Here is a 22,162-nt window from a genome sequence, read left to right as displayed (position 1 = left end):
ATATCATGCTTTCTTTATTCTGCTCCTAGCTCTTCCCACAGTCCTGCTTTATCTAACTCATTCACTGTAGAGAAACAGTAATACACTTTTTCACAAACACACCCCTCCACTTTTATTCCAGAACCCATTCCAAGTTCAAACAGAGGAGTCCTTATTTTGGGCTGGGTACAAAAGCCATCTTGAAGATCCCCAGGTTCTTTTGCTCACTGTGGTCTCATCTCTTGGCAGGTGCTGGTGTGAGCTGCTGTGCTCTCCCTGTGCCACAGGAGCTCTCTTGAAGGGCCAGGAGCTGAAGGAAGCTCTCAGGCAATGGAGAGAACATGCTGGGCTGGGGGTCATGTATCCCAGCTCACCAACAACTTTGTCCTCTTCCTGCAGGAAAAAATCCTGGTGCTGCTGTCCAACCCTTCCTGGGCACTTGCTGAGGCAGCAGAACCAGGCTGGAGGCAGCCTGGGAGGCTCCTCCTCACCTGCACCAATACAGCACATGGCAAGGCATGGATCCTGCCAGAAAGCCAGCAGAGGTGCAGGGAGGAGAGGGAAGAGCTTGTTGGTGAATCACTCCAGGGGATGGCCAGGAAAGGGGGAGGTTGGTTACTCATCCACGTCGTGCTCCTCTGCGTGACCAAAGGTGGCTGGTTGGCACAGAAACGAACTACTACAAGAGGGCTCCTCCAGGAATGTATTTATTTACATTAAAACACTGTTATACAAACCGAGAGTAAAAGAAAAAAAAAAGAAAAAAAACAAAAAGACATCCTAGAGGGGTAGCTGTGCCAAAGATGGAGCTCCCCACTTCCTGCCCTGTCTCACTGCTGCCTTCCTTCTGCTCTGATCCAACTGTCAGTGCCACAATCCCTGTAGGATCCCAACTCGCTCTCAGTGTGAATACCTACGTATTTTGTGTAAATGGCTTTCAGAACTCTCTGTTTTCTGCCTCCAAAGAAAACTCTTGCCCACACATTCTTTTCTTAATTTATTTATGTAACACAGTGTAGAAAGCTATCAATTCATAAGCAATGGCTCTGTACAATCATCCTGCAGAGGACCTCCGTTAATTTTTGGCCAGCAGGCACTTCTTCCCCCAGAAGTGCTCACAATTAACAGGGACTCTTTTTAATAAATTTTTTAAGATCAAAAAGATACATGGAAAAGAAAATAAAGTTTACCTTTCAATGCCTAAAGTGTGCACATAAAACAGGCACAAAGAAACAAATGTGTATTTTCATGATTTCTACATCACTAATACAGCAGGAGCAACAATCCGTACAATAAAATGCAGCTTCAGAGGAAAAGAATTTCAATAACTCATCTGAAATACTTTTTAAAAATGTTGGTTTACTTTAAAATGCATAGTGATCAGAAAAAAATGCTCAGCAAAGAGAAGCAGCTAAACCCCACAGACACAGAAAGCATCCCCCATCAATTCTTAAAGCATGTTTCAACTAGGACTTAATTTTTGTCACAAATCACAAGAATAATATACAACTGGCTAAGGAGCTACATGATAAATAATTGGGAAAGAGAATCTATCCATGCACTAGTTAAATACAGCTAACCTCTTTACAGTACACAAAAAACATTCATTAATAATGTAGTGTAAAGACTGAAATGTAAAGAGAAAGAGAGAGAAAATACATTACTGATTTTATTAATTCAAGTTCAGGCATCTACTTGTGTTACAGCACAGCTGTCAAAAGGCGAGAATGAGTAAATAATAAAGCAGAGTGTTTTTCTTTCTTTCCACATTACTCTATAACTGAACACCAATGGGCAGTGAAGCAATTATTCTTCTGTCCAACTCATGAGGCTGCTATGATGTCCTAGTTCTGCATCTGTTCAAAGAACTTGTATGTGGGATTTTCGTAGCCATTTTGCTGCATCTTGGAAAGGTGGCGCTCCTCTGGTGTCACTGCAGCATCCACCTGTCAGGAGAGGGGACAACTGGGGTCACATTCCTGCTTATTCACAGCATTCCCTGTGTTTCCCCCTTCACGGCCATCCAAACATACTTTGTACCCTGTGTTTGGGTAAGCATCCTCTGCCTCACTTTTTGAACAGAAGATGACAACACACCAAGAACAACCCCACAACTCATTTTATTGCTGCAGGACTTGAAAACCAGCTGGCCAAGGCCAGCATCACCAGCTTTGGAATTTGTTGTCTGGCTGAGGAAGCAACTCTCCAAATAAAGGGGGATGGAGTTTGCTTCTCTCTGCCAGTCCTTCATTAAGAGATTTTTATCCCCTATCATATATATAAACATCTATACTTGGGATCAATTGAGTCTCAAAAGAAAAGAAAAAGCTCACTAAAAAAGCTGAAGGCAGTGGTTTGAGTGTGCTTTCTGCCTGCATTGTGCTCCCAGATTTGTGGTGGTCTCAAAGCAAAAAAATTAATTGAAAAAGATAAAATGAGGGTAGCAAGGAAATGCTAGAGCAGCCAGGCACAAGGTGAGCAAAAAATCCCATTGCACTCAGGGACACAGAACTCCTCTATCTCCAAGGCTGAGTTTGGTTCAGTTTAGTGACAAAAAACTTGACATGTCTGCACTGGCTTAAGTATTTATACTTAACAGAAATTGACCTTCCTTGATTACTTGGAAGACAGGCACAAAGCTCAGTTTTGACTTGTCCCTTGAATACCTGCATCTTCACAAATTATCTTCTTCCTTCACTGAACATTACAAAAACATAAAACTCCATCAAATTAGAGTGAGTGAGAACAGCCTCTAAATCTTATTTAGGTATTTTACCTCTGCTGTATGAGCTCAGTAGTTGTGTATTCAAAACTACCAAATGCTGGCTATTAAGCACCTATGAAAATACCCTGCTTGTCAGTTATTCCATTTTCTACCTGATGTCTCCAGTGTTCGACAGATGCTAAAAGCAAAGGTAAAAAGTCAATTTTACAGTGTCTAAAATCAGAAGGGTGCCTAAAACTCTACTGTTAAATATAAGGTATGACCATTTTCCTGTGGATTCCTGTAAGGAGTGACCTCTTGGAAATGACAGCAAGTCACCTTCAGCCACAAGCTAGCTTTAAGATAAAGGAAAGTATATTCTCTCAAGAAACCCTACCTTACTCTATCTAACCTTCCAATAAAAGTGCAAAGGAGAAGTACTGATGTCTGATACCAATTTTAAATCTACTCTGCAATACTGGAAATACCTCAGCCTAGTGAGGAGAGATGTTGGTAAGCTGTTCTCTCATACCCTGGAGAAAGTATGTTCTTCCCAAGCCTGGGACTAACACAGGCTGTTCAGCTTATTTTTGAGCTGTTCTTTCATTGCTGCAGGTTACAACACAGTACTGAACACCTTTCCCACAGTCCCACCACAAAATGGCTCCTCTCAGAGCCATCTCCACTTTATATGCTCTTTTATTTGCTATTTAAGAAATGGTTCTCTGTGTGGCATATGCATTCAATTACTCAGATGAACTGCTAACCTCAAATCTGATCCACTTTTCCTTTGTGCCCCTTTTTATGTCCTGATTCTCAAACTGCATTTTAAATCAACTATATCTCCCGTCTGATGTGCTTTTCTTACACAGTAATTAGACATTTTCATGAAATATTCAACTTAAAGGTTACATATCACTCTATATAGATATCACTCACAATGTATTGTGGAACTCCTCACAGCTGGGACTTTCAGCACCCCTTGACTCCTGTGGGCAAGGAACAGGATGCCAGGCACAAAGGATCACTGAGCTGCACTGACTCTGTGCTCCTTGTATTTCAAATTCTGCAATGTAACTTGGATTTTTACTACTGCCATTCACAGGCTTTTTCTCCTTCTTTCTTTTAAAATTGCATTTGCATGCAGTATTTCTCTTATACAATGAAGCCCAAACCCACCTATTTCTTCAACTCCTTTGACATGTTTTTAGGTAACAAGATCATGCTTAGAGGTTGCTCTTGCATTATCTCCTTTGTTTGAGAAACTGGGGGAAGACAGAACAGCTTTTTCCTTTCCCTGGCCCCACCCTCTCCAAAAGTGACAACCTTTTTCTTCTGAAGGATGCCAAGCTTCCCCTGACCAGCCCATGTGCACGCCAAGTGCTCAGCTTGGCTGTCAACAATCATTTTGATCCATCAAGGACAGCAGGACTCCATGGAATTTCACAGCCTATCTCCTCTCCAATCTCCCATTCCCAAATCCCAGGACAACCAGTAGAGCCATGTGCTCAGCAGTACAGCTGTGTGCTTGCATTTTAAAGAAGGGTCTGTGCCAGCTGCTCTGTGTCCCCTGCACTGGCAGCAGGGCTGGGGAGAGGCTCACACACCACAGCACTCACCTTTGCCACTATCCCAGGGGCTGGGCTGCTTTCTGCTGCCTTTACCTGTCCTTTCTGGGGGCTGCCAACTTCTCCCTCCACGAAAATACACCATCTAGATCCATAGGCAGGGAATCTTTGACTGACAATCCCTCCGTGCTATTGATGCTCAGTAGAGCATTTGTTTTGCCAGCAATTTAACAGCAGTAGGGCCTAAAAACCCCATTCCATGTAGATTTTGTACAAATGTGCTGAAGGCCTAATCCCCACCCTGAGGACTCATGAATTTAACAGCATTAACAGCATTCTGCTGCTGCTGAAATTGTTGTGAACATGGCTGTGAAGGCAAGAACAAAGCAGGAACGTGGCAAATGTTCCACACTGTATCACCACTATCTCAGAGCACCCAGTGCTCCTTCAAATCGTGAAGTGAGAGTCTCACAATTCACAACTAATCCTATTAATAGATTCTCTTCTAGAATAAAATTAAAACTCAATGTGAAGCTCTGGCATTTATGGACCAGGGTTCCATGTGTATCAATACCTGCCCAAGAGCATTTTCATTACTAGGAGGCATCCCTCACTAGGCTGGGATGCAAAGGAGGGAAATGCCAAAACATGTGCTGGACTTCTGTCTTTAAGCTCCAAACAACATTGAACTCTGTCAGTCATTTTAGCTTAAGTCTCTCACTCAGCTTTTCCTGTTCATGACTAGAAAATGTGGTAAGTACACAATATAATCTGCCTGCGACAAAGAAATGGAGTGAGAGACCACCACAAATTAAAAAGGAATCAAGAAAAATGCAAGGCAGAAGAGACCAAAGAATCAATGAGACACTTGGAAGAAAATCAAGGAAGAAAAAGAGATTAGGAAAAACAAAAGGAAGGACAATGAAAAAGACTGAATTTTTAAGTCCTTTGCACAACTGGACAGTATGAAAAATTTTTGTTTTGATAAAACCAGTTTCTAGTGGAAGTCCAATAAACTCTGAAATACGGCATTTATAGATAAAGGGGATTTAGTGAAGCTCCAGCTTGCAGTCTTAGTCAATTTTTTTTCTTTTTAAATTTCCCCTTCAGCCTTTAAAATAACTAGTGCTGGTACCTCCTCTCCTTCCTATAGCTCTCTGTTGCAGGGTAATCCATCTAACCACTGACCTACATGTGTTATCATTCATCCTGAATGCCTGCTATTCTGTTTTACACATTTTGATGCTACCAAACTCTTCACATTCCTTACAACCTCTGCCCTAGGTACCACTCTGCCAAATGACATGCTTTGAACCCAATTATCTCCCTGTCAGTACATTCCCAAAGCCCCTCACCATTTTAAGAAGCTTTTTTTCCCCCTTATGGAGGTGGCAGAAGCTGAACACAGCATGTAAGAGTCGTAGGTGCTCTGCTTCAACACTCCTCTTTTCTGTGATGTGATGTCTCTAGAGAAAACACCTCAGTCAGGTAGATAACCTCCTGTGAGACTGTTTGTCTCCACCTATCCCTTTCAGCAATTTCAGTGTCTGCTCCACGCTGCAAAGCCCTCCTGTTGTCACTGCTGGAGGTCCTGCCTCTGTCAGAAAACAAACGAGCTTTGAACAGGAAATCCTCAAAGAGGAGAAGCTGGGACACTCAGCGGTTGCCCAGCGCACAGCAGATGTGAGAATCTCTGTTATGCCACCTGCTTTCATGGAGAAAATCATCTCCTGCAGACAGCTAGGGTGGGTGCACCCACAAAAAAACCCTTCAAAACATTAGTTGGAGCCCCTGTGTGCATACGTAATAAGAATTTTCAATCTGTCAGTCATTTATTTACTTAACTATGAAAGTTTTTTCTGGGGAGGCAGAACAACTTCGGAACATTGTTATTCTCAGAATAGGGAAAAAATGACACTTCTAAATAGGACAAGTATATCCATTCTCTCAGCTTAAAAAAAGGCTAACAGGATTTTTAATAACTTATTTTATTAAAAAATCATAGTGAAATGAACGAGAACAACAGAGGTGCCTTTTTGGAAGACAAAAACATAGGTGGAACAAGACCTGTTTTGTAATCTTCCTTTATGACTGGGTTAAATTCACACAGTAACTTCTGACACACAACAAAGAGGTGGGAAATTAGTTAAAATACATTCCACCAAGCTAGAGCTGATGTACAGTTATTTTTACATCAAGTGATTTTGCTATTCCGTGCTTTCTTTGCACAGTATACTAGAGGTGGGCCGTAGCTAAATAAACTAATTCTGTTCAGAATGTAACAGCTTAATTTTGAAGACATTTTAGTATTAAATATCAATTGTATATGGATCTTTTGTAGTTTTGTTTTTTTTTTTTTTTTTTGTCCACAGTACAAGTGCTACAAAACTTTTACCAAATTAGGACCAAAACAGATGTTATGCCTTTCTTGCAGGCAAGAAGCTTGGACAGTGAGGCTGGGCAGCCTGTGAAGATACAGAATAAGTCAGGCAGAAGGAGGAATCCTGGCTGCCAGTGCCAGCAAATCCACAAGGTGACAAAATCTACAGTGTGATACTATAAATCCACTAATATTCTTGGTACATCTGCATGCTAAAGCTTTATGGTTCTATCTGTAGATTTTTTTAGCGATAAAAATCAATATTTATTAAATGATGCTGTCATTTTGACATGAATTACTTATTCAGTTTGTGCATGTTCTTCCTAGGCCAACACTTCCAAATTCACTGTTACCAAAAAAAGCTTGTAGAAGTCCAGGATCATCTTTGCCATGTCATTCTATCAGGTGAAACCCACCTGGAATTTTAAGGTTGTACTGCAATAATGGTACGTCTACATTCAATGTCTGATTTGGGGCTTTGGCCTAGCAAGGTTCCTGTTTTTTTCCATTCTCACTAAATTCACCCAAAGGAAAGTCTCTGGTGGCACAACTGCTGGTAGCAGATATCACCCTGATGGATTAATACTAAAATCTGCTTCAATTTTCTACAAAATGTGCTGAAAGCTATTACATCAAAAGCTGAAGTTGAGATTCCTGCTTGCTATTTTTTCTGCCTCTTGGTCCAAAATTCTGCATAGGTTGCTATCTGTGCAAACCATCCCACAGTGTTGGTGATCTTCTGACCATGTCTCTTTGGAAAGTTTCAAACCACATGGGTAACCACAGTGTGGACACAAGGATGCACAAGCACAGGCTTAAGACAAAGGCTTACACAAATAATTCTTAAGACCCTTCATAATCCCAGACAGTGGAATAAATGCATGATAAACTATGTGTGTCTCCAGCAAGACCAAAGCAAGGTTCATTTGACTCAAGATGAAACCTGCATAAACTATGGACTTGATAAAGATTTCAGGTTCAATCAAAAATGTAACATACCAATTCTTAAAGGCAAAAATACACAAGTGTCTCAAGTGCTTACTAATACAAGTACTATCTGCAAACCAGACACTCACACAGCAAAAGGAAGAAAAAGAGTTACATGAACCCCTTCCAGTTCTCATAATGAAGTTTTTCTACTATACAGAGATCTTATCTTAAAGCCATGAAATAGATAAAGATTTTAAATGACTGTAAATTGACCACAGACTTCCTTGGCAGACTGAGAACAGATAAGGATTTTCATCTTGAAAATTCTATATAAGAGTCTTAAATACTATTTGTTTCTCAAAACTGTGAGTTTCAGATTAGCCATAAATCCAAAGCTGTTTGTGGCAACAAAAAAATTCTGTTTAGACAACAGAGAGCAATAAAATACCTGTCTAAGGAAAACACTTGCAGTGCACAGCACATGCTATGGGAGAGCCAGTTTCAAACATTAAAGCTAAATAAAGAAATTGGTGTGTGAATTCCCAATAGTATAACCAGATTTTTCGTCTTGCACAGTATCTTCTCATTGGCCACTGTCAAATTTCTTGCAAAATGAACTTTCACATTATAAAGTTATTGGTCTGGAATAGCTGCAGAAGAAAGTTTTGTGGTTTTGCATCCACTTTAACATGGTTTACATTGTGTCTGCTTTTACTAAATAAAGTAAATTGATTCTACGCTGCTGGATGCAACAAAACCAATATAGCCAAAGCCACAGTTTCTTCCTTCAGAAATTAATACTTATAGAGCAATGTGCTGACTATGTTGCACAGGTGACACCAGTTGTGCTTGGAAGTCTTTTCTTACCTCCACAACCCCGTGATGAATAGATGTGTACTGCTTCTTCTTCAGCATCACCAAAGTAATGACAATCACTGTTGCTATGACAACACCTCCCACCATTAGTCCAATGATGGCACCTTTATTTGAACCCACATCTTCAGCAAAGAACACCTACAAAAGAAAAATAAAGGAAGATGGCTAATAAAAAGCTCACTGAACATTTGACTAACCTGCCCTGCTGCCACAGCAATATAAAGACTATTGAAGCATCAGTAATTAAATGGCACTGCAGGTCTTTGTAATTACTCAAACCTGGATGGCTGTGCCATAAAGCTCTGAAAGCTGGAGAGGAGCAATCTGGGACGTATATATGGCCTGTTTTATGGTGTAGCAGTGCTTGCTAAAGGGGGACTCAGATCCAGCTCATCTTCACACAGGTCTCAGCTAACAGCTCCCCTTTTTCCTTGAGTAAACTAGTCAAGTTAATGGCACGAGTGACAGGCTTGAGTGGAGTAATCCAGGAACACACACATTTCACTATTTTCAGAATATGAATCATGAGTGTGGTCATAAATTTACATCTGTGTGGCCTATTTGGATTATGATGCATTGTCTCAATAAAATAGTAGTGAAGGACCAGTAGGACTACAGTGAAACTTGCTTGCAACCAGCTGGGAGAAAATTCTCACACCAAAGGAGATGAGCCTACAAAAGCTATCACTGATTGAAGTGACCACCAAGGAGTGCTTCAAGATTTTGCAGGGTGAAGAGAATAAGCTGTATCTGCCTGATGTACTTCTGTGAGACCTAGGAGGCAACAGTTGTGTGAAAAACAGAGAAAATCCACTTGAATTTTATACACTGATAAGGTGAAACAGAGGACAACAACAGGCTTTATAATAAGACTGGCTTTTATAAGCAGGAGCGGGTATGAAAAATGGATGATTGTTTTCATTGCCCTGTTCTGTATTCAAAGAATACATAGGATTATTTCACATCTGAGCATATATTACAATCCTTTTGTCTGCATGCAAATAGCAGACTATTTTAATTTTTATTACTATTAATATTATTATTGTTGTTATTGCTATTACTATTTTGAACCAAAATGGGCAAAAAAGATTAGAAAATAAATTACATTCACGGAATTGTACAACTAGCACACGCTGAAAGACTAAATACTTCAGCAAGTATTTAACAAAAACGCAGAGGGAAACAAGAAACCAGCTGAGAATTATAATGAGCTGTATAACATTTGCACTCTTTAATAAACACAACCTTCCTCAGAAAGGTATTAAAGCACACACTATAAATATTTATATTGTTTCCAGTCACAAGCAAGAACTGTGTCAAAACAAAGTTAAAAATTCACTAGAAAGTACAGGCAATGGATAGTGTTGGCATAAGCCAGTGCAAAGTAGTAACTTCTTTCATGAATTTTAATTGCCTTGGACTGAAATTCTGTTTCTTATAGTAACAGAATTGCTCATTTCAAGAGCACTTTGAAATGCCCCAGCTAATATACATGCAGAAGAGAGGAAGGCCTTAAGCACTCTGAGTCATGGAAATCAACTTAATGTACAGTTCCAATGTGAACCTCCATAAAGGAGAAAAAAAATGTGATTTCAACCCAATTCAGAGGTCTGCATGTAAAATACAACGTGCAGCTGAATTCAAAGCAATATCCTTAGGAGGCTGTTTAAGGAAATTCTACCATGGCACAGAATGGAAGCACAGATCAAAGTGTTTTCTGCTCCCTGCTTTCAAATTCACACTAAATGGAGAGGGGCATTGGACAGGACATGGTGTGTGGCAGGGAAGCAAGGCCTTGTAAGCATCACTCCAGTACATGCTCAGCAATACCAGAATCCCTGCTCAGTCTCAATTGAAAAAATAACCTGGAAGACAGCTCACTAATTTTTAAGTAGTGGTTGTACCTATCAGTAAAAATCATGGCAAAAGTTGCTGTGAAAAGCTGGAAAGGTCCCATTTTAAGCACGACAGAGATTACCATGTGCAGGGACTGCAGTGCTCTCCCCATCAGCCACCATGGTATGGGGAGCTCCAGCCCCTAATTCCTTGAGATGGTATCAAACCACTTACACACTAAAGGCTGCTGCTGAAAACTATGACAACCAGTTAACTACTGTGTCTAGCACATGTTCCTGCAAATTCCTCCCCTTCTACACCCTGCACAGGTTTGCTCCATTGACATGTTTAACCTATCTGAGCTAAGCACATCAGACTTTCCCAAATTAGTACTAAATGCATTTTGGATTAACTCATCAAATTGGGAATTCTCAGTTCTTGGCATCAAAGAGATGGCAGAGTATCTTTTCACAGAGTGATTGTCTACTTCAAATGCAAATTTGAGTCCCATGTTAATTTTGATTTTCAGCACTACTTAGTTTTAAGAATATATTAAGGAAAAAAAGCTTTCAAGTTTAATATCAAGATATTGAAAGCTATGGAACTGAAACCTCGTCACATAATATACCTTTAAAAAGAAGGAACAGAACAGGTTTATAGTCAACATTGGTGTCTGGGTTCTTCACTGCTTATCAAGCAAAAAAAAGCTTTTAGAAGATGCTTTTCTTACCTACAGTGCTTTTGGTTGTCATTTTTATGTTCACAAGAAGCACAGTTCAAATGGGGAATAATATTTTGCTCCTACCTGCCTTTCCCCTGTTAATAATAACTTCATATACCTTAAGGAACAAAACACACAGATACAGCCGAACACAAACTAAAATTAAGGCCAGTGGAGAATCTCCTTTTATCCCAAGCAGCCATTCTTGTGAAAGGTTCTGCTCCATGCATACACTGCTACCATCTGTTTTGATGGGAAAGGACAATATTTCTGAAACGGTGTCATTCAGTTTCTTGCTGCACTGTGCTATGTGTCTCAAACTCTTTTTCTTGTTATTTCCAACTCAGCATTTTCCTTCTCTCTGTATCCCTTGTATACAGAGAGACTGTGAGACAGATGGACTGTGGGACAATTATTCTCCATATAAGCACATCCAGTGACATGGCAGTGCAAGGACAGGAACTGTTGGAATTTCCTCTCAGTGAGACTCAGTAACTTTCCATTCTCTCTGCTGACATTGTTCCAGGTTTACTCTCATAGAAGAGAGAACCAGAAAAATCACAATCTTTTCACATGATAACTTTTTGTTGGCACTTTCAGTGTCCACATCACTTAAGCCATGGCCACAAGTGACTCACTAGCTCAAGATGGAATCAGCATCTCAAAATGCACGTGTGGAAAGCACTGTTTAATCACTCACCAGCTTTTGATGATGAACTTCATATCCTGAGTCATGCCGAAACTCTGCATCCATCTTCACCTCAGATATCTCTTCTGTCTTAACATTGGTCAGCCCAGAACCTGCATTGCACCACAAAGACAATTCACTAAAGTCAGGATTCAGATTCAGGAAGATTCTGCTTAACCCCATTGCTGGAGAGCAGAAGACAACAGTGCCATTCACACGGAGGAGGTGTGATGCAATGTGAAAGGGAACTGGGAGGAAAGTGAGGTACATGTTTCAGTGAGGTGTTTCAGTCCCACTGAGGTGACACAGAACAAGCTAGTAAAGCTTCTCCTCTGTTAAATGATCCATAATCCTCAGCAGCTATATTGGTACAGGCATCAAAGGCTGCCAGCATGAAACACTGCATGAACTAAGCTGTGAGAGACCAACAGAGGCCTCCTGAATTGGCTCACAGGCTGCATACAGATCTGCTCTGACAGCCTCTTTAGCAATGTCAAAATTTATTGTTTAGGCCAAAATCTTCCTCATCCCTCAGCTCAGGCTGCAGTGAGGAAAAAACAAAATACTCATGGTGTAAGAGAACTCCAGATATCTTATTTTCTTGCTTCCTGTGAGTCTGTACCCTTTCCACAAACATGCACAAGTTACTAAAATGTTTGTGAAGTTTACAGAGTTTCTATTTGTTTTCAGATTTCATGTTGCTCAGAATTATTGATTCTTCTTGTCTTCTCTCTGAAAGATGACAACTGTCTCTCAATCAGAAACATACAGAAAAGCAAGTGAGTACAACCTGCAACAATTATAATTGTACATAGTTTGCAGTCCTGTTCTCTTACAGGGGTGAAAGGGAGATGCTGCACACATCTAGCTGGAAAGAAGGCCAGAATTTCCACCTGAAAATAGCCTTAGGAGAACGAGCCAGACTTAACAGCAATGGAGTAGTGAATCCTGTATATGTCTATGAATCCTGAAGAGCAGGCTTTGGCTTAGAGAGAATATATGGGTATTCACAGAGCTGGTTGTTTTCCTTCTCAGTACCAATGCACCCAACATTTGTATTTCTTGGAGGTAAAAATATTGCAGAAGAATGGTGTTTATGAGATGTTATTTCCTCCCTCCACTAAATATAATACGAACAAACCAGTTTATATGTTTGTATTTATTGCAGCACTTTCTCAGCTCCAACCCCTCTCTCCAAGGCATAATTCTTAGAATCTTGCACTGAACTTAAATTTTGATAAAAAGGAAGAACCTCTTTTAAAATTCTCAACACTACTGACTGCTCCTGTGATCCACTGTCTCTCTGGACTCAAAATAATAATTCCTTAAGACTTCCATGTGCCAATGAGCTCCACAGTCTAAAATAGCAGTCAAACCAATAATTACTTTTTTTTTTGCCTTTGAATGTGCAATTTCTTTTTTCATTAAATGGTGGTTTATTTTTGAGTTATGAACCAGCAAGAATAGATCTTCCCAAGAACTTCTCTGGACTGTACAGACAACCCACTCTATGGTTCTGATCTCTATTTTCATAGGAAACCATGCAAAGGAGAGAACAAGAATCATCTCCATGCTATAAAGAATTTATTGTTAATTTCTTGAAGAGTCTGACTGCCTCATAAATTTTACCTTACTTTTTTTTTTTCTTAAGGAATCAAACACCACCAAGAAGACCAGATGGAGGGAAACAAGATGTCAATGGGACTCACAGAGGGGTGATATGCTTCTATTTAATCTGTCTCTGTCACTGTACCTGTCCGTTACTCCTCCTGCCCTGCTATTTCTATTTCTATTTCTATTTCTATTTCTATTTCTATTTCTATTTCTATTTCTATTTCTATTTCTATTTCTATTTCTATTTCTATTTCTATTTCTATTTCTATTTCTATTTCTATTTCTATTTCTATTTCATTTTCCCTTTCTTTGTCTTTGTCTCTCTTATGATTAAATATAAATTTTTATGTATCAACATCTAGTCTCTTTTGTTTTTAATCGCATCTTGGGGATTATTTCAAGCATCCCGTTTTGTTCCATTTTATTCAGAGAGAATTAGTTCTGTAAGCTCCTCTGTGATTAGAGCAGATCACGACAAAGGAGAACATGTATCTGCCTGCAAGGAAGCTCGACCTGTCAACCCCTCCCGCCTTTTTGGTTTTAGGATTAAAAGGGAAGAGGGAAAATTACAGCAGTGGAGTACCAGTGCAGTAGCTGGGGGCAAAGAGCTTTCCCAGGAGTTGTTTCACTGCCCTGGGCTGCAGCAGCTGGAGAGGTGGCTGCTCCCAGCTGCTCACCATTGTCCATGGCCACACTCACTGCCCTCGCAGATACCCTGGCAAAAGCACCACACAAAAATTCCTCCAAGGCAGAGGCCTGAGGAACTGCACAACTTGGCTGCTACAGCTGGCAAATACACTGAAGCTATAAATATTGATTAGAACATATCCACACACATATAAGATAAATCAGTGAAGAATCTGTTTGTCTTTGGTTGAGGGAAGTCCTGCCTCCTAAAACTCTTAGAGGCCACTGGACGCGTTAGGAATTAACATGGTGATTCTGCTTGGAGAGAATCTTGATTTCCAAAAAGCTTTTGAGAAGGTCCCTGATCAAAGCCCTGGCAGAAGCTAAGAGCCAAGGATTAGAAGGGAAAGTCCTACGTGACTTTCCATAATTGACTAAGAGAAAGGAAATGAAGTGCAAACACACATCTGTTTTTCACAATGGAGGAACATTACCAGTGGGTCCCACAGGGATCTGTGCTGTGCTGTTTGCAAAGTGATCTGGGTAAGAGACTGAACAGTGACATGACAAAGTTTACTGACAAAAAAAAAAAGAAAAAAAGAGAATAGTCAAACCGGTTGCTAAGAATTGCAGAAGGATCTTACAAATTCCAAGAGCACAATAAAAGGGAAATTATATTTAGTGTTGATATAACGCTAAGTGGTGCTCGTGGCGATAGAGAGCCCTAACTAAACATATAGTCATAAAGACTCTAATTTAGCTCTGTTCCACCCAGGACAGAGACCTTGCAGTCACAGTAGGTAACTGTGGGCACTTGGCTCAGTAGTAGTCAAAAATGCAAAGAGAAGGGAGCAATTATGAGAAAATAGAGAAAAAACATTGTTGCACCACTGTATAAATGATGCATCCTCATTTTAAATCTGGCTATTTGTTCTGGTCATCTCACCTCACACAAAGGCAGAAGAACTACAAAAGATATAATGCAGGGAGACACAGATAATCAGGTATGGAATGGTTTCTGTACACAAAGAAATGTGAGTCTTCAGACTGGAAGAGGCAAAGAAGATGAAACACAACAGAGTGTGTGACTGCAAATGACAAGGGGAAAGTCTACAGGAAATGATCATTCATTATTTCACCTAAGGAACACAAGACACTAACATGGCTATGATACAGCAGATTGAGAAGTAACACAAGAAAGTGTGTGTACATACATATACAGTTCAGTACAATGCAAAATTGGACTGTGGAACTCATTGGCACAAATCAAGAGGATGCTCAAAATACAAATGAACAAATGCAAAGAAAGGTCCCTTCAGGGTAACTAAACACGAGGGTGAAAATACAGTTCTCAGTCCTGGAACCTATCAAATGCTAGCTGCCAAAAGCTCAATGGATTTGCTGCGGTATAAGGCCGAGGTGAAATCTGTACATATTCTGTTTTACCACTGCTAGAGGTAGGAAAATGGACATGAGCACCTCTGCTCTTGGGGTCTGACCACTTTTACTGAAAGCAAAGCTGCAACAGCTGAGTTTGTGGGTCTTTGTCAGCTTCTGTTTAACAGCCAAACTCCACAGGCAGGAGTTCCAGCAGCATTACGGGGACACAACAGGTCATGTCAATGGGCATCAGAGGGTGAAAAGTTCACCAGCAGTCTCAGCTGCTGGAAAAATGCAGGCTTCAGCTTCCCTAGAGCAACATTCTTTAATTTGGTTCCCTTCCTTTCTCCCATCCCAATCAAAGAGTAGCACAGGAGCCACGCTTTCAGCATGTAGCAGGTTAAACCATGGATTTTTGCCTTGAGATCAGGAAGATTTTTTTTGGTTTGGGCCAAATGACCATGGCTCCACAGAAATGCCATAGAGTCTGAACACAAGGTAGGATCTGATATTAGGAAGTTAATGATGTTAAGACTTACTGAAACTTGTTTTTGGCAACTTGCACCAGAAAAAGGTCAGAAACAGAGTTTTATTTTTAGCTGCTGCACTAACAAACCCAATAGCAACTTCTTCCTTTCTTCTACCTCCTTTACAAGTGAGGGAAAAAACCCTCAACTAGGGTAAATTGCTGGTCTTCTGCAAATAACTCATTATAGAGTAAGGAGAAGTATGATATTGCACCAAATTGCAATCAAATAAATACCTGGTATGAGATAAAAATATAGATGGGGTAACATTTTCCACAATGTTGTAGAATTGAGTCTTTGTGGAAGAGATTCTCTTTATTACCAGTTCATTCACTTCACTGTCCTAATGACCACACATTTAGATTTGCATGCTAAAATCAAAGATATACTTTTCAAGGTTAGTAACTGAAGAAGGAAAAACTTCAGGGTCTTTTTAAAACTTTGATCAGAGGTGAGATGCAAACAGTCAAGGGATTCCTAATACCTCTTTACCCTTGCACTAAGACAAGCACACAAAGAGCAGTTCTCTCTCTGACAAGAACTTTAATCCTGACCTGGGACAAAATGATGTTTTTTTCACTACCAATTCTAAAATATACAATCCAAACACAAAAGCCAATATACAAGATGAAAAGTGAGAGCAACAGCCTCATTGCAAATTCACAAATAATGATAATTGCTACCAGTTTTCTTCTGAATTACATACCTCCTTAGGGAGCTGCATTCCTAATCACTTCAATTCAAAAATGCTTCAATTCAGCTGGCAAATACATTAACTTAGCTCCTTAGAAAAACTGACAAATCTATTTTGTTATAAAAACCATGGGTTAAAAGCGTCTAGTCAAATCCAACAAAATGAGCTAACTATGATGGGCTTTTTATTGATATTGCTTTTAATTAGCAATATTAACTGTTTTTATATTTACATGTGTACACATGCATGTATGCACACATACATTTCCAAACATCAAGAAATGGAGAGTATGAAACCCTTTTTTTTCCTTGACCTAAAGGGAAAAATGATCATATGGAGTGAAAAACTGTTCAAATGAAATAAAAACCAAGTAGCTGCTTTGGGAAACACTTTATACTAACATTGATGAGCTTCTGTGTTTGTGTAAATATATATTTATACATTTATATTTTCAGACGACTATAAAAAAAGAGGTTACAGTGAATCTCACCAAGGATACAATTAGGTGCACATTATCTACCATACTGCTTGATATTACTTCATCTACTGGTTACATAAACAGCTAGAAGGTTCTGTACAGATCTAAGACAGTGTTAGCTGTGCCTCAGATTACATCTAGAATTAAAAACTCTACCTCCAAGTGAAGCACAGTTGAAACAACTAGGCATGGGTGATCTCTAAACAGAGAAAACCAAAGTAGCCGTTTCAGTGACTGTACTGACATTCATGAAAACATTCAACTCCACGTCCATGAACTGTGCTTGAGCCATGGCAAGAACAAGAAAGGAGTTGTTGAATCAAGTCTGTTACACGTGTGGCAAACAGCTTTCTCTGGGTTAAGCTTCACGGAAGATAAAAAAGGTGGAAGGGAAGGAATGCAGTGTTTGAACAACCCCCCGGGGTAGAGAGCTGCCTGTTCTAACTAGAAGCTCAGCTATAACTTCCATATGACTCCATGACTTTGTGCAGGTCATTGAATTTTGAAATGAAAGAAGAATGAATATTGTAAACTCATTAAGATGAAAATGAAGACTATATACTCTTTTTCTGCAAGGATAGCTCAAATGTCTTTGAGGGATATGCAATTTTTAGACTGCATGGAACTAAAACTTTCTGGTCTCTCCTAAGATGTCAGTGAACTGCTGGTTCACTTTTACTTCATGGATCACTACGGGGCACTCAAACTGAAGAAAGCAGAAAATAAGTGCAATAAAAGCGCTATTTTTTTCACAAAAGAATCTCACTGGAATGGAGTATAAAATAATTATTTCTCAGAAAACGTGTGTAGAAATGAATACTCAAAACAAGTAAAATCTGGTTTGGTAATCTTTCTGGCATATCAATCCAGATGCTGTGCATATGCACCTATAATTGCATTCACAATTAGCAACGATCTCATTTATAAAACAAACCAAAACAATCTAATGGAAAAAATTAATTAATGATTTTTATTTGGTAGTGCAGACAGCTTGTTTAAAGCAACTGTACTGAACTAACATCACGAAGACAGGAAAAAATATGTTGGCAGTTTCTGACAAGAAATAAATAATAACTAAGCTGCTCTATGCCCTCACCTCATACAGACTGCAGCATATGTGCTAATGATTCTGCAGAAGAGCCATCAGGCTTTCAGAGCCTCTGCATGAGGAAAAAAACCCCTCAGTTATAATGTAAGGCAATAAAGATAGACATGCCGTGATTTATTAGCAGAAGAGCCAAGGACACAGAAGCAGCTTTATGTGCAATATTTCCCCAAAATAGTTAAATGTCTGCAAAAAACAACTGACAAAGAGCTGGAATAACACAAAAAACCACCAAATCCATATTACACTATATGGAAGAAATTAACATACTTAATAGCATAAAATCCTCACATTGTGAATTATGGGCATCCTGTAAATGATGAATTTACAGCTGTGAGTGTATACCTTCAACTGCAACTGTGCAAAAGATGAAAATATGATCTGTCCTGAACAGAGCATTTGTTATTTATCACCTTGAATTACAGAAAATATTTTAAGCAATAAATATGTCCCTTCTGATGGCACATTTTCTAATCTTCACTCAATTTCCACAGGTCAGACCTGCTTGCTCATGTGCATCTAGAGATGTTTTTATATATATTTTTATGTGTATATGTCTCTTTATGTACATGCATATATACAGAGAAAGAAAAAGTCACTAATAAACATATACCCAAAATTCAGTTGGAAGAAATTAAGTGTTCATCATGAAAAAGTGACTGCTGGAACACAGGAGAGAAGGAAACACTACTGAATAAGTTGTACAGTGAGGTTATCAAGGAAAGAGGTACTCATTCTATCTGAAGTTCTTCCTATGGAAGTTCTCAGGCTGGACTGGAGCCTTCTAACATCTAACACCTCCCTGTATAAAGCAATTTATAAACAGCAAGAAGTATGTCATAAATCTGTTATAATTTTGTGCTGTATTAAAAAATAGCTCACTGATGACTACTTAGTACATCTAGATATTTTTCTTCCCTTTGACCTTTCACCACTTCATTTACTTCCTTTTTAGGAAGGAGATAAGAAACTGTTTAAGGCATAATTTTAATTTTTGTTTGCCCATTTGTGAATTAGGAAGGGGAAGTAAGTTAAGGCACTAGAGTCCTTTTCTAACGCCCATGTGAATTACACAGATATCCATACTAGAAAATGGGGCTCATCCAGACAATAGAACTGATGTAGATCAGATTCCAATTCAAGCTTTAACTGTGGACAGCCAAGGTGGACCACAACAGAGGTGGGAGCTAAGACAACTGGCATAAATATCAACAAATGCTTTGAACTTGGTCCTTACTCATAAAATTTTCTACTCTATGGACTGGACAACTCCTTACTTTTTCTGACTTGAGTCACAAATTTCATTTTTTGAAAGAGAATGATGTGGTGCAGGAAAAAGATCCCAGGTATCACAAATACTACTACCATCTAAAAACTTGTTGGACCAGATGGTCCTTGAAGTCCCCTTTCAACCCAGTAATCTGAGTCTGTGACTCTATTCTGTACTGTGACCAGACTATCTTTCTTGTAAGAAAGTGACAAAGATGATCTGCACGATTTTGACCTGCCTGTAAGAAAAAACATACTGATCATTATAAGAATGTTGTGTGAGAAAGAATAAAATGGAAAAGAGAAAAAAGGGCACATGTTTCTCTTACTCCTTTCAGAGCTTGTTTTCTTCAAGAAATTCGAACAGCTACAAAACATTCATTTGTTCTTCTTCAGCCTTGAAGTGTTGCAGGCTGACATGACACCAATATTTTTATCCTGAAGAAACAGGTCACTTGAGCCAAGCAAGTAGAAGCATGAGCTGGAAAGTCAGGCCCACAGAAAGGGCAAACCTTTCAGGAAACCAGCAAGAAGCTGGGCAATTAAAACAAAAAGTCACAAGCAGCTGGATGCATTAATCTGTAGGTCTTTCATTAATACTTTTTCACTCTAGACTAATCTATTTTTGTAGATTTTTTCTGCAATAATAGCCCCAAAATGTAAAAACAGACTATCCCAAAAGGATAGTTACTGCATAAAAAGTATTTCTTTTCCTTTTTGAGTCTCTAATATATGAATTTTATTAGTAATTAGCAAGTAAAGTAAAACAGTTTTAAAGTACACATTTTTAAACTATCAGAATCCCTTCTGTACTTCACAATTTAAATAAGTATCCATTTGCTTTCTTCTATCCCTAGTTCATGAAGATATTCAGATTGGAATAACTTCTCTGTTAAATTGAATTTCTGTCACACATAAATTGCTTTTGAAGGATGATGAAAAACCACATGACATTTATAGACAGGATTTGTATCAGTAAGAAAATTTTTTCTATATCTGTAAATGGTGATTAAAGACATAGGGAAATTAAGCATTACTTTTGCACTTCAGTAGAACATTGAGGAAATATCCCATGCGATTTTCACAGTGGAAAAGTTACAGCATCTGCCATCTGTCAACTTTCCAGCCATAATGGTCAGATGCTGAAATATTTTTGACCTATCCTTAGTAGTCTATCACACACATTCACCAAGATGACTTATTGTCATTAGGCTTTATAGACTTTAGTACTACTTGTATCACCACAACCAACAAAGCACTCTAATGCAGTCAACTAAAACACAGAGTTTCATTCTGAAACTAGAGTGGCATTGAGAGAAAACCCTTCCTTCTAGAGAAGGGACACTAAGGATTTCTGAGGCATGTGTCTATGTGTGAAGGAACAGAAGGGAGGAAGGAATAACCTGCAGTAATAAATACGGGCCTCATAACAGGAAATTTTTCAAGAGGATTGAAATTAAAATAGTAAATAATAATAGATTTTAATATTATAAGAAAACTGCTAGACTGAATTAACATTACAAAGTTTGGATGAAACCTTATGCATGTTTCATGTGATATTTCTACTGCTCCTGGGGAAGAAGGTAGATGATGCAATACTGGAGGGACTTTTTCCCAGGTCCCAAGACTTTTGGCATTGTAGCTCTGTACCAGTTTCCAGGCTCTCTTCATGGACTGAATTAAGACTCTAAACTCAAGTAAAGATGTCAGACTCCTAAAACAGTGGTAGGAGCACACTACCTGGCCAGTTCAGACACATATCCCAATTGCTGCAACATATGAGCTTATTTTACCTCCCACTGTAGCAATTTTGGTAGTTGCTAAAAATGAGTGAGTTAAGATTTAAAAACACTAGGAAGGTGTTGTACATGATGCTATCTAATGGATGCTTGGAAAACAAGATTAAGGGAAAAAGGATACTGATCAATCAGTTTAATATGATCTGAAGGAAGAAAACACAATTATGATGTGACACTGAAATAATCCTGACCCTAAAATATATTCTCACTACATCGAAGAGTCACCTCTTCTGAAATAAAAGGCTGTTTTCTCCCAATGCCTTTAACAGTTTCAGATAATTCTCAACAAAAAACAGAGGGGAAAAAAACCCCAAAAGCAAAAGAAAGGTAGTATGAAAAGCTAAAATAATTTTTCCTTTTGGAAACTGGGATTGTCCCATTTTAACTTTTCCAAACATCTGCAGCCTGACTCAACCTAGAGATCTGCTATTGTTCTAAAATCAATACAAAGGCAGAGATACCTACAGAGGAGAAACAATCACCCTGCTCTGCCCTAGAATAGAATGAATAGCTGTGTCCTCAGGTGTCCTCAGTGAATCCAGAGGGATAATACAATTTTTAGGTATTTGGAGCTAAGATAAGTACCATAGCAAAAAAAATCTATGCTAGCTGCAGTTCTGAAACTGTGCACATTAATTCTTTATTAGCCCTGCTCACTCTACATAAAGGATTTGACATTTCTATTATACATTCCCAAATGAGAAGTAGGGTCTGTACAAAGGGGTACCAAGCTTACCATCTCCTGCACCTGCCAAAGTGTTATTTCTGGAAGGGATGAGACCTTTGATACAAACCAGTTCTGGGTTTGGGACCCACTCCCACTGCAAGCACACATCCCAAATGCCCTCAATATGGACAGCACTCACACGGGGAATATTTGTGAGGGAATGATGCTTCCATCATTCATGGAATAGCATTAAATTTTGTGAGAGCGGTACAGCAAAGCAAAGGTAAATCATTTCAGCTCCAGCAGACCATATGCATGCT

General features: G+C 39.1%; 1 protein-coding gene across 4 annotated transcripts in view; it reads right to left on the bottom strand.

The window, feature by feature from the left end:
• Nucleotides 1–963: 963 nt before the first annotated feature.
• The window catches only part of APP (amyloid beta precursor protein), a 203,622-nt gene continuing 182,423 nt past the window's right edge, over nt 964–22,162 (bottom strand). For all 4 annotated transcript variants that reach the window (XM_014886607.2, XM_014886608.2, XM_088157747.1 and 1 more), the window contains 3 exons: nt 11,695–11,795; nt 8,429–8,575; nt 964–1,925 (listed from right to left, as the gene is read on the bottom strand). In XM_014886607.2, coding sequence (XP_014742093.1) covers nt 1,824–1,925; nt 8,429–8,575; nt 11,695–11,795 — 350 coding nt within the window. In that variant the 3' untranslated portion in view covers nt 964–1,823. The remainder of the gene's footprint in view (nt 1,926–8,428; nt 8,576–11,694; nt 11,796–22,162) is intronic.

The sequence above is a fragment of the Sturnus vulgaris genome, chromosome 2 (genome assembly GCF_052056855.1).
Source record: "Sturnus vulgaris isolate bStuVul1 chromosome 2, bStuVul1.hap1, whole genome shotgun sequence".
In the NCBI taxonomy this organism is placed as follows: domain Eukaryota; kingdom Metazoa; phylum Chordata; class Aves; order Passeriformes; family Sturnidae; genus Sturnus; species Sturnus vulgaris.
Note: the sequence above shows the minus strand (reverse complement) of the source record. Positions and strands in the feature narration are given on the sequence as shown.